This window comes from Drosophila albomicans, chromosome X, assembly GCF_009650485.2.
Source record: "Drosophila albomicans strain 15112-1751.03 chromosome X, ASM965048v2, whole genome shotgun sequence".
In the NCBI taxonomy this organism is placed as follows: domain Eukaryota; kingdom Metazoa; phylum Arthropoda; class Insecta; order Diptera; family Drosophilidae; genus Drosophila; species Drosophila albomicans.
The window spans coordinates 23,258,993-23,271,177 of record NC_047627.2 but is presented as its reverse complement, the minus strand read 5'-3'; the positions used below and the strand labels follow the sequence as shown (position 1 = coordinate 23,271,177).

Here is a 12,185-nt window from a genome sequence, read left to right as displayed (position 1 = left end):
TGCTCCAAACCAACTGTTATGGGTTCAACAATGCGCATATACTCCATTAGAGCGTCTAGATCAAATGGACCCATTCTGCAGAATATTTATGTGTATATTAGACACCTAACAAATAATATCGTAAGTGTTAATATGCTCACTCAAGATCTTTGGCATAATCGCTTATTAAAGAGAATCCATTTTTGCCGTTGGCCAGATATTCCATGACCACAAGGCGATAGCTCTCATCCAAGCGTAGTGGTTGATATTCTGGCACTGCACAATGGACACAACGAGCTGTCACTTGGACAATCCGCTGGCCCGGCTCATGCTTTAGGTTGTAGACAATGCGTAGTCCTGACACTTGAAGGAAGCGTTTGGAAGCTGGTGTCGATAGAGTTGAGTTCATTGAGGCCACACTATCTTCAAGCAGCTGCCACAAATGCTCGCCCTGCAGTGTCACAGCATACAATCGATTCTCCCAAGGGCACATGGCAACCAGCTGCTTGTAGCTGATTTCTAAATCCAAAAAAATAATCTCATGTTTTTTTTATAACTAGCTAATAGCTTACCCCCAGCCGGAATTGGCACCCGAAAGTTACCCTGGCTGGTCAAGGCGATGGACACATTACTCCAATTGGGGGCAGTTGGAGATGCATTTTTAACAAACTGCAAAAGAAGTGATTGAAGCTTTATTGTCTGTATGCTTTGGGGTTGCTTTCGATACCAACGGCATGGAGCATGGCGTCTGTGTAGAGATTGCCCAGATTACATTCCCCCCTGGAGCACTCGGACTGCTGCAAGGGCACTCGACTTGTACCCACAATGCGGTTCGATTGCACTTCCAACTCCAGCTGCCAGGGCTCGAGGGCCAAATGCACGAGCTCATCTTGAGCAGGAATGTGAATAGAAAGTAAAACGTGTGTATAATTTTAGATAGAGATATCTACGAATAAGAATGAGAGGAATTTGGTCTACATTGTTTTGCAATACAAAATGAGAATGTAGAAAATATCCCTAATCCCAATTCTAACTCCCTAATCGGATAGAAAGAGAAAACCCTAAAAGATAAAAGTATTAATAAAATAGGAATGAAAAAACTATCCCTAAGAAAAAGAGAAACCCCCTAAAGAGAGTAGTGTATAATAAAATAGGAATGAAGAAACTATCCCTAACTTAATTCCCATCCATCGAGGCAGGAAAAGAGGAAAGCAACTTATCCCAGCAAAAGTCATAAGAATCTCTTGAGATAATCTTAAAACATGTATTTAATAAGAATAAAAAAAAATGATGAGCTAACAATCCATTGAGGAAGAGCAAGGCAGGTTCTACAGCACAGTGATGCGGCCTTCGCGACCCGTGTAGATGGGAGTGTTGTTCTCGGTGTACGAGATGAGGGCATCCAGATCTATAGCTCCCGGTCTGTAAATGAAAGAAAATGAATTGGCTTTATTCAGCTAAATATAGAAAACATTAGATGGCTTACTGGACATCCGTGGCATCGGCGAACATTGTGTAGCCATCGCCACCGTTAAACAAAAAGTCGGGTGCAACCGCGCGATAAATTTTGGTAGGCTCCAGAGGTTCGTAAAGCGGCACAGGACAATCGGCGCAGCGAACGAGCACCGAGATGACGCGTTCGTTGACTGGCTTGGTGAAATCATAGGTGACCTTAAGGCCAGCCACTTGCAAAAAGATGTATGAGGTAGACACGTTATTTTCAAAATCAATTTTACTCGCTCCAAACTCCAAGGCATCCACAATCTTCTGTCCGGGCGTATTGAAGGCAATCAGAATATTGCCAAACGGCGACATGCTAACCAAGTGGGCATAGGACAGATCTGCGAAGTAGAGTCTTGGTTTTTCTCTGGTTCCACTTTATTCTTTTGGGGTGCTGTACTTACTTCCTCGGGGCAAGGGAACACGCATTCCTCCTGTGGCCGCCAAGGCAATCGATACATTTGTCCAGGCTGTCTGATCGAATGGCGTTAATCCCGTGAACTGCAAGTGAAGACGTGGAACTGAGAACTTGTTTTGTGTAAGGCAAGGGCGTGACTTACTGAGTGCACCATTGAGTCGCAAACGAAGTTACCCAGATTGCACTCCCGATCGCTACAGTCGGACTTGGTGAGATCGACCACAGTGCGTCCTATTATCACCTTGCCGGTCTCGTCCATGATTTCCTGCCAGGGCTGCATGGCTTCTACAATTTCTTCGTCTGCGTCAAGGAAAGACCGATGTGAGGAGAGTTAGCTGGATAATCAGGGATCTGAAGTAAACCCTAAAGAAACTACGAGGGGACTTTGGGGGATATTCTTTAAATTGTAAGAGAAAAGGAGAGCTATAAATCTGTAGGAGATCCAGCTAACAGTTAGCTAGGCCCTGAGGGCACTTCAAAGCGGACTGCATAAGATCTACAGATAAAACTGCCGAACCTGACGTAAGCTCAAGACAAACAAGTTACTCTATCATAAGTTTACCATTATCTATTGCCCCGCCTACACATTAATTATTGGATGTGGGATGGCAAGTTGTTGGGATGAAAGGGGACTTACCTTCGGGTACATCAGCGCCCATATAGAGCGGGGCACCCTCAAAGTCAACGACGTTGCCCTCGTCATCGAAGTAGACGGTCAGGTTGCCCACGTACTTAGCATACGCGCCCGCCTGGACAATGAGCACACGATGTCCGCTCTGATGAACCACCTCGGTGGGATAGTTGCCCCTGGGCGTATCTGGACCAGGAGGCGTGCCCGTATAGAGGAAGGTATGGGAGTGGGAACCAACAACGACGTCGATAACATCACCAGCAACGGCGGCAATAGTCTGATCCACTTCGTAACCACAATGCGAGATCACAATGATGATGTTGGCTCCCTGCTCTTTCAGCAGCGCTGCTTCTTCGCGTACGGCATCGCTCTCGTTGCGGAAGATCAGTTTACCCGTGTTGGCCAGATCCTAAATAAAACAGAATAGTGTGAGCTATGGGAGTGAACTTTTCCTACCCAGTCTCACTTACGTAGGTTGTTTCCAGAATGACGCCAATAAGGCCGATCTTGCGTCCGCCACGTTCAATGATCTGGGATTTCTCATAGAGACCTTCCATGGTGGGCTCGTGGGCACAGTCCATGTTAGCCACCAGCATGCTCGTGTTGATGGTCTGGAGGAATGGAACAACACCCTCGACGCCATGATCGAACTCGTGGTTACCTAGCGTCTGTAAATTAAGAGTGGAGATTAGATCTAAGAGGGAGAAAAAGGTCTTTGGTGATGCAAGGGGATCTCTAAGGAGAAAATCAGACAAGGATATTACATCACCCCCCAGGGAACATTCTAAATGCGGATTGGGGGAACTCTCTGAGGTCAAAGCTTGGAAGGAAATTAGATAGTACAATCGGAAAAAGAGTTTTCTAAATGCATGTTTTGGGAATAGTTTCCATAGAAGCTGATTGAAGGGAGAACTTACCATGACATCCGCGGGCAACATGTTGAGGAACTGTTGGGTCACGTTCCATCTGCCAATGTTGTACCAGAGCGTGCCCTGGAAGCTGTCTCCCGCATTGATGTAGATGGGATTCTGATCCTTCTGTTGCTCCAGCAGCTGCTTCACCGTGTACACAGTCCGAGCATAGCCCCCGATGCACTCCGTTCCCTCGGCGCAAATGCCACCACTGGTATCTGTGGCCTCGAATCTGTGGATTAGAAGAGAGCAATACGGCATTCGGTTGGCAATCAATGGATCTCCTAATTGCATGCAATCTGTTGGCATTGGGTATTTCTCTATGACTCTTCCTCCTGATGGTGATGGGAAGAGTTCTTATCGAACGAAGTGGGGAGGGTTTGAGTGGCTGTTGATGGTTAATATGTTTGCGTTGAAGTACGAGCCTGATAAACACGCTCACCGCGCACATGATTATTATTGTTTACGGCTCTACGCAGCGATTACTAATATTGTATTTTTGTTTGGTACTTGTATACAATCGACAATCGTGACATTTGGGTTCAGTCCATTGTGAGGGTACCTAATCGAATGGCAGCGATTTGGCGATTTTGATTCTGATTCCGATCGTCGTAATGGAAATTACACTTAAGGAAGATCACGGGAATCGGATAATGTCGCAGACAATGAGCGTGCTATGAAAATGTTTTAATTGAGAGGATCGAAATGACGACATTAAGACAGGTTATGATAATGTCAATTTGAATGAATCAGAAGAACACGTCAGAGTGGCGATAGAAATATATAATACGCATGCTAAAGAGTCTCTCTAGATAGGCAATTTTATTGAGATTTTTAATATTAATGAAATTTCTAATGCCTTTTGTAATGAATCTCTCTAGATATTAATGTGAAATGTAGAGACAACGTTAAAGACAATATCGTTGCTATTTGTAACATTAATGAAATCTCTAATGCTTAAATATTAATAAGAATCGTAATGAAAATACCAATGATAATGTCAATGAGCAAATTATTTTAATCGACTAGCTAATGCAGGCAATAAAATAATTCCTTATCAGTAATGAAAATACTAATGACTAATGAATATTAATGAGAGGAACTCAACAAACTATATCAAGTATAAGAATACGAATGACGATGCTAAACAATACTGATAATGTCAATGCTCTAATGCTAATGCTAATGGCAATGACAATATCAATGAGAAGATTTTAGGAGACTGATGCAATTATAAGAATTCGAAAGATGACTCCAAAGAATAATGATAATAGCAATGATAACTGTGTTAAGTAATACTTAGTAAGCAATACATGCTCTAATGATAATGTTAATGCTAATGAGATGTCCATACTGTGTCTTACCTGGCATGGAAATCATTGATGTGTATTAGGGATAGCGGGAAACGTTCCTGCGCAGCGGTAGAACCCAGGAGGCCGAAGAATAGGACTAGCAGAGTACAGCTGACGAGGTTGCTCGTGGTTGACATGTTTGTGGCGGAAACAGCAAAAACCGAATTTACGAGGAGCGTGGCTGATCCGCAGCCAGTAGTTAATAAGACTGACGGCGCCTCGCGGTTTTGCCCACGGTTGGAAACGTGTTGTTATATTACTGCTTATTTATGATAGAGCAATGTATCAGTATTTTATGACTCGCTCTTTGCTGTTTTTGCTGTTAGCTCTGTGGTCAAGCCCCTCCCCCAAAAACTGGCTAATGTACTTACGTGCATATATTAGATATACATACTTATATAAAGTACATCTTGTTGTTGGACGCATGTACAAGTGGTTGTTGGTGGTGTTCCCTCAATGGGAACTCGTGCACAGGGCTTTATTTATTGGATTATTGGGCAGCTCGGCTTATCGACATGTGGGCACTATCTTTGGCGTATCTGGCAGGTTGATAGCTAGCACGTATTGCAAATTCCACGCTTCTTAATTGCTTCTCTTTCATCGATCTGCATACGCGAACCACGTTACGTTAACAACGCGATTTATCGATCAGTTGCAATATTGATTTTGATAACAGGTAACGGCGGGTGATTTGAATTGTATCTTTATTGACAATCGAATTTTGGAGCTCTTAATGGAGTTTACTCGTAAGGTATAAAGCACAGTATATTTATATATAGATGTTTGTGTGTATCCGTAAGTATTGTATATAAATATATATTGTATATCGTATTGTATATATATATATGAATATTATGCATATTATTATAATTATTATTATTTAATTGCTTAGCTTAAAGCACAGAGAATTTTGATATGAGAATGATCATCAACATTCTGCGTTCGGTTTGATTGGCGCCACGCACACAATTGTGATTAAAGAGAGGCTTGGGTGATGATTGATGATGAGTGGGAATGGGGCGCTGAGATCTTTTGTTGGTCAACAAGAGAACCAACTTAAAAACTAAATCAAAAAGTAACATAAATTATGAGTATGACTAGAAAATCGAATGCGAACTCCCTGATTTCTTTTGAGGTGTGTGATTTTAATGGATGTGTGTGTGTGTGGGGGGGAGGGGGATAATTGGATGCAGGGCATCTCTTCCCCATTTAGTGGAAAACATCCATAAAGGGAAAGTGCGCCTGCTCCGGTTCGAGCAGATCAACCAAAAAGCAAACGGTGCCGGCGACGCCCTCATACAAACTATGCGGACGATCCGGAACGCGAGCGCGCTGCTTGAACTCCGAGTTCGTTAGCAGCTCCATGAATTTGTGCGCCCGATACAGGTACTTCATTTCGTTGGTCAGGCGAAAGAGCAGCAGAAAGACATAACCGTTGCCAGCAACGCCATGACAGATGCCCGGCCCCTTGCGCAGAAATCCCTTCTTCCAGACCAAGTCGGCGGCACGACGCAAGGCAATCAAATACTTGTCCTCCTTGAAGATCAAATAGGCCTTGGCCATCACATAGACAGCGCCAGGAGCGCCATGACACCAGTGCACCAAACGCTTATCACGACCCGAACGTAAATCCTCCAGAGCCACGGGGAAATTGCCCTCGCTATCCTGCAGCTCCAGAAAATAGTCGATGGATCGCTTAATGTCACGCAATTCGGCAGCGGGCGCCGAAATGGGAACGGTGCGAAACCAGGGACTGTCCAACAGCATGTGGAGTATGGAGCAGAGTCCGTGGGCAGCACCCAAGTACTCGGTGCCATGATATTGATACATTAGCGGCAACGGTGAGTTGTTTATCTTGCTGTATTCGCGTCCACTGGTGATGATTAGCTGGCAAATGGAGACGAGATCATCGTCGGTGATCTTCTTCTCGGGCAGCACATCGTTGAGCCAATAGCAGCCGGACAAATAGCCAGCACGTCCCACCAGCACCTCATCGCAGCCGTATTTGGTGTGCATGAACTCCTTGCTCGAGGGTATGCCAGACTTGAAGTTGGCCAGGTCATTGGACAGCTCCTCGGTGTCCTTGGCCGCCTGCGAAATGGCTGCGGACACCGCATAGATGCCAGCATTGCCGCAGAGAAACGAATAGCGTTCGGCGGAACGTTTCTTATAGCGTTTGGCATTCGATTTGGCATTGCGTATAAAGGCGGCGGCATGCTCGAGAGCCGGATAGAGATCACGAGTCTGTTCAGAACTCTGCAGTTTCCAGAACATGTACGCAATGCCAGCGTTGCCCACATACAGATCCCCACGATTGTCCTCCTCGTCGCTATTGGGATGACAGTGCTCCAGTATGGCGTCCACATAGGTGCAGATCAAGGTCTTGATGTGCTCGTCATCGCTGGCAAATGGCGTATTTTCGCCGCCTGCAAAGTCGGCGAACGGATTCTTCAGGTAGCGTCGTTCCATTTCGCTCAAGTCCTCCTCAGACACTTGGCCCTGCTGCTGCTGTTGTTGTTGTTGCTTTGGCTGCGCAATTGTCGCTGCAAGGTGCATTAAATATCGTTATCGTTCGTTATCGATTGACAGCCGGGGCGCGGCTCAGCAGCCGGCGTCTGGCTGCCGAACCTCCCACACTTACCCCTTTCAGGTGTGATTTTGCAGCCTGCTGCTGAATAGGTTCTTTTTGCTAGCTCACGCACCTGCAAAAAAGAAGAATAGAAAACAAGAATTGCCATTTTAATCAGACTTTAAATAATTGCACTTGTTCCTACCAACAACTATTGCAAGTGTATTTGTTCTGCGCTGCGCTGCTCGTTGTTGTTATTCTAGTTGCTGTTCAGTTGCCAGGACTCAAAGCACACAACAAAAAAAAAACAATTTGTTGATTTGAATAAGAATACAATAAAGAAATTAACACAGTTTTCTCAGAGCCAACTGTTAATTCGAAATCTTATTCCGCATTGTTGTCCTGCCGACGCTTTTTACAACGTTTACTACGATTACTACGCGAGCTTTCATTGAGTGTGCGATGATATATCGATATATTGCGATACAAGCAATCGGCGACAAGTGTGACCAATTGTCTATGTGACACTTGCAATTGCAAAAATTTATTAAAATATTAATACTTGTTGTTTTATTTGTTCCAGTTAGCATAATTTACGTAACTATTGTCTTTTATACGGATAATCCGCAGTTAATTAATCGCTAATTGTACTTAGTTGTATTATTTTGATTATTTAACTTCACATTGTGTCAACTGTCTTCTCAATTAAAATCATTAAAAAATGAACAAATGCTCTGCATGATTTGTTTGAGTTAGAAAGAGAGAGATCATTTACTTGGTTATAGAAGAGTTGGCGCTACGGTTTCTTTGCTGCTAAATCTAGCTTGTTTCCCATGTGTTTCCTTGTATTGTGGCTTTTTGTTGAGGACATTTATTTAGCTCGTTTTATTAACGAGGATACAATGAGAAAACTGCGAAAATTTATGTTTATTTAATATGAACAAAATGAATGAATGCTTTTATAAAGCAACAATTTTATATTAATTACATTTGGTAATTTATTTATTTAGCCTACTAGAAATTATGGAAGTTTATTAAAAACTAACAAAAAATTTGTATTTTATATTAAGTTTAACTATAGAGATACGATGGCCCAGCAATAAATACGCATTGTTTTATGTATTAGTTACCATATTACTTTATATTTATAATCGAATAATCATAACAATAATAATAATAATAAATACTCGATACTGACACTCTAAAAGGAGACAGCAGTCGATAACGATAAGTCGATATAAAACGAGGAGCCATTCATGTTCATTGCTGCTGGCTCATGGCGCCAATCATAGCTTTATTTGAATTTGTTTTTTTTTTGTATTTCGTATATCATAAGTTATTAGGTAAACTGCATCACAAAACAACTGGGGAGCTGTTCAATAACAAATTACTTTCGTCGATTGCCACTCATGATGGTCGCAATCCGAATGAAGATATTCAATACGTCCATGTAAATTGACATCGAACTGGAAAATAATTAAAATAATGAATTGAATGAGGTAAAAAGGGAAATTCGTTAAAAGACTTACGCATTTATGGGATCGAAGGGAGCATAGGCGTATTGTGGATACATTTCAGCCTTGCGCACCAGACGCTGGGTGTCGTAAAGGAGGAAACCACTGAAGAGCACGAGACCGCCATAAAGCGACATCGAGGCCAATCCTGGGAAGAGAAATGATTAGTGAACGAAGTACACAATGTGAGATTCGACTTACCGGCGCCCAGAACTGTCGTCGGCGGCAGCCACATGGATGCCAACGAGGAGGCGAAGACAACACCAAGACCAATGGCCAAGGGGCCACCCATATACAAGAATTTATCATTTGGAGCACACACAGCGATCGTGGAGAGGCCGCCAACAATGCCGCCCGTGTAGAGAGCAGCGCGCGTCAATATCGGACCGCCAATGAAACACAACGGCGCAATAACAGCGCCCAAAATAGCGCAGTGAGCCGCCCAAGCCAGATGCTTGGCTCCGAAGCCCGGCTGATACTCAATGGAGCGTGCAACGGCGCCACTGCCAATGACCACAGCAAGTGAGGCAATTGACCACTACGAGAAGATAGACACAAATATGTGGATGAGTGTTGTGTGTGCGTGTGTGTGTGTGCAAAGTTAATATTCTCTTTTAGAGACACTTACCATCAAGCCACCGCGAGAGGCCAAGGAAAGGAGACGCGGGGAGCGGAAGACGCCAGCGGCAGCTGCGGCGGTCAGCAAGCAGGAGCCGCCAAAGAAGCCATAAGTGGACTGGATGCGATCCTTGACATATTGTGGCCACATGCTAAAAGGGAAGAGAGTTGGAAAGTTAGTGATGCAATAACACGAAAATATGCATACTGAAAAATTGCAACAAAGAATTATATTTGTGATCATATTTTCTATTTTTAAAGATAATATAAATTAAAGAAGATTAGTATCTAAGTAATAGATAATAAGAGTGCAACAAAGTATTATACTAATATGATCTATTTTATATAAAATATTTTGTATTTGTAAAGGGACTATAAATTAAATAAGATTATTATCTAAATAAAAGAATATAAACATATATAGATAACTTATAAACAGATAATGGAATCGAAAATAAAGTGGAACTACAAGCAAGTATTGTTTCTATAGCTGTTGTCCATCCTCCGAGAACTTCGTGATCTAGATGATGCTTGTCTCTTGATCTTGTTACAAAGAATTGTACGTTATAAGAGCAGAAATGTTGCTTTTAGAGTGTTACATTAATTAATTCATATAATTAAAAGATCTATTATTGATACTTTGGTTATTTGCACTTTATAAGAACGGAGCAAAGACAGAGATGATGCTTACAGGCTTTTTCATTAATAAATTTATATAAAGCCTATTAGATCTCTTAGTAGAACTATTGTATCTTAGCCTGAAGACCTTAGTCGCTCTGTGTCATTCCTTTGTACACATTATAACTATAATATCTACTACTAGATCATTTGTACAATATAATATTCATAGCTACATCTTTAATCTTGTTTCATACTTTACAGCGTCGGAGTTACCTCCTTCTGACTATTACAAACATTGCTATAATAGCTACACAGGTTTTGCCAATTACCTGTCTTTAGACTCTTAAATGATATCTTTATATTAATGTATACAACTATACTAATTTATCTTTATATTATTCTATACATCTACACATTAGTTGCTATAACATCCATAACTATAACATCCACTTAACAGTCCTCAATCTATACTCACATGGCGTTGTCCGCAATGCTTGTGTGCTTGCCCATGCCGACGCCGTAGTAGCAAAGGGCTCCAAGTCCGACGACAGCGGCGCCAGCTGCAGCGCCCTTGCCCATCGAGTAAGCTGTTAGAGGGTGATGATTACACAATGATGATTACATATGCAATACAAATTGAACTGATCGCGCACTCACCGTTGGCACTTGGAGGCGCCATCAGCTTCTCCTTTAGTGTGGGAGCGCGGGCCTGTTCGACGGGAGCGCGGGTGGAGCGAACGGTTTGGCGAGCATAGTTGCGCACGCTGTTGAGGCTGGGCTTGGCTTGGAGCAGAGCCTGCGATGACTTTCCCACGAGGAGACTGCTGGGGCGAGCAGCCGTCGACAATGCGAATCTTAGCAACATTTTGTTGTTGTGATGAAATTCGTGAAACGCTGCGGCGTCGTTTGTAGTTTATGCGTAATTTGGCCGAAACAGTATTGGAATTGATGAATTCTCACTTTTGCACGTTTGCTCGATGAATTTGTTGTGTTTTACTTGGACAAAAAATACAAATGATTTTATGTTGTTTGCTTTTTATTCTAGAATTTACAGGCACTGCGATTGCGATACCAATGAAAATGACATTGCACCAAATGCTATCGATATATCGAATAGGTTTCGATATGCTCACCGCCACACTTACAAATATCGCAAACGGTTTTGTACGATGTGTAAAGCAACCCTGTTTGTTGTGGTGAATAATCAAAACGCGCCCAAAAAAAATTTAAGTTTTCGCAAATAATTCTCGTATATTGCACACACAAATTGCACGGCCACTCAAACAATACATTACAATACAATACTAATTACGAACTAATTACATAAATACACAAACGCACGCAGTTGTATGCTGACTTACAACTGATATTTGCGCGCTGGCGCCGTGATTATTTCACCTGGCTCCTTGTTGATGCGGATCAGTTCGGTGACGTAGGATCTGCGCAAATAGCCAGTGTGTTCGTAAGTATTGGTAGTCTCCACCTCGCCCTGGGAATTGGACTCGTATGTTTTGCACTCGTAGAAGGGACAACATTTGGGATACTCGAGATTGCTTTCCATTTGCGGCAGCACAATGCAGTTGCCCTTAAGGCCGGCCGGCGATTTGCAGCTGCGAAAGCGACAACGCGATAAACATATGTACGTAAAGCTTCATCTCGCTCACACTCACCTGTCCTCCCACAGCTGCAGTGTGCCCAGGCATTGCACACGAACGCATTGGCCAGGGCGTGTGTACATCTCGCCCACGTACAGTTGCCTTCCACTGTAGGTGTCGCTGCAGAACTTTGGCTGAAAGCGGTAGCTGGGCGACAGTGCTAATTGGCGCAGGTGGGTGAATGGTTTAGTTATCGAAGTAGAGTAGTTATCGTAGTTCGATATCCGATACTTACGTCTGTATGGCGGCTGCTGCCTTGTTTCTTGTTCAGCTGCAATTGCAACGGACAGCAGCAGCATTATGATGATGCCTTTCAGCATTGTTGACTCCATATTGTTTGATTAATTAATTTATTAATTTGATGCTGTTTTGTTTGTCCCGACGTTTGCAAGATTTGATGCGCGACTGAGGCGAATG

The 12,185-nt window shown here is 43.0% G+C and overlaps 4 protein-coding genes across 5 annotated transcripts; all 4 read right to left on the bottom strand.

Moving 5' to 3' along the window:
• Nucleotides 1–1,179: 1,179 nt before the first annotated feature.
• Nucleotides 1,180–5,384, bottom strand: LOC117570999 (apyrase). Of its 2 annotated transcripts, none has more exons than XM_052008492.1 (9): nt 5,163–5,384; nt 4,804–5,050; nt 3,446–3,671; nt 2,999–3,196; nt 2,535–2,937; nt 2,040–2,197; nt 1,884–1,980; nt 1,466–1,820; nt 1,180–1,401 (listed from the first exon to the last, which is right to left on the bottom strand). In XM_052008492.1, exons 2-9 carry the CDS (start codon nt 4,926–4,928, stop codon nt 1,308–1,310), a joined length of 1,656 nt encoding a protein of 551 aa, XP_051864452.1. In that variant the 5' UTR covers nt 4,929–5,050; nt 5,163–5,384; the 3' UTR covers nt 1,180–1,307. The 2 variants fall into 2 exon arrangements, with proteins under 2 accessions (XP_051864452.1, XP_034108842.1); XM_034252951.2 differs by having other exon boundaries at nt 5,186–5,384.
• A 92-nt stretch (nt 5,385–5,476) lies between these two features.
• On the bottom strand, nt 5,477–7,793 carry LOC117571006 (lanC-like protein 3 homolog). Its single transcript, XM_034252965.2, has 3 exons — nt 7,566–7,793; nt 7,433–7,493; nt 5,477–7,334 (listed from the first exon to the last, which is right to left on the bottom strand). The coding sequence occupies exon 3, from the start codon at nt 7,258–7,260 to the stop codon at nt 6,001–6,003; it is 1,260 nt and encodes a 419-aa protein (XP_034108856.1). The 5' UTR covers nt 7,261–7,334; nt 7,433–7,493; nt 7,566–7,793; the 3' UTR covers nt 5,477–6,000.
• Nucleotides 7,794–8,607: 814 nt separating this feature from the next.
• LOC117576180 (growth hormone-inducible transmembrane protein) lies at nt 8,608–11,188 on the bottom strand. The gene is made up of 6 exons (XM_034260771.2): nt 10,771–11,188; nt 10,589–10,700; nt 9,503–9,644; nt 9,076–9,412; nt 8,890–9,022; nt 8,608–8,826 (listed from the first exon to the last, which is right to left on the bottom strand). The coding sequence occupies exons 1-6, from the start codon at nt 10,976–10,978 to the stop codon at nt 8,748–8,750; spliced, it is 1,011 nt and encodes a 336-aa protein (XP_034116662.1). The 5' UTR covers nt 10,979–11,188; the 3' UTR covers nt 8,608–8,747.
• A 150-nt stretch (nt 11,189–11,338) lies between these two features.
• On the bottom strand, nt 11,339–12,185 carry LOC117576188 (uncharacterized). The gene is made up of 3 exons (XM_034260782.2): nt 12,004–12,185; nt 11,784–11,928; nt 11,339–11,723 (listed from the first exon to the last, which is right to left on the bottom strand). The coding sequence occupies exons 1-3, from the start codon at nt 12,098–12,100 to the stop codon at nt 11,471–11,473; spliced, it is 495 nt and encodes a 164-aa protein (XP_034116673.1). The 5' UTR covers nt 12,101–12,185; the 3' UTR covers nt 11,339–11,470.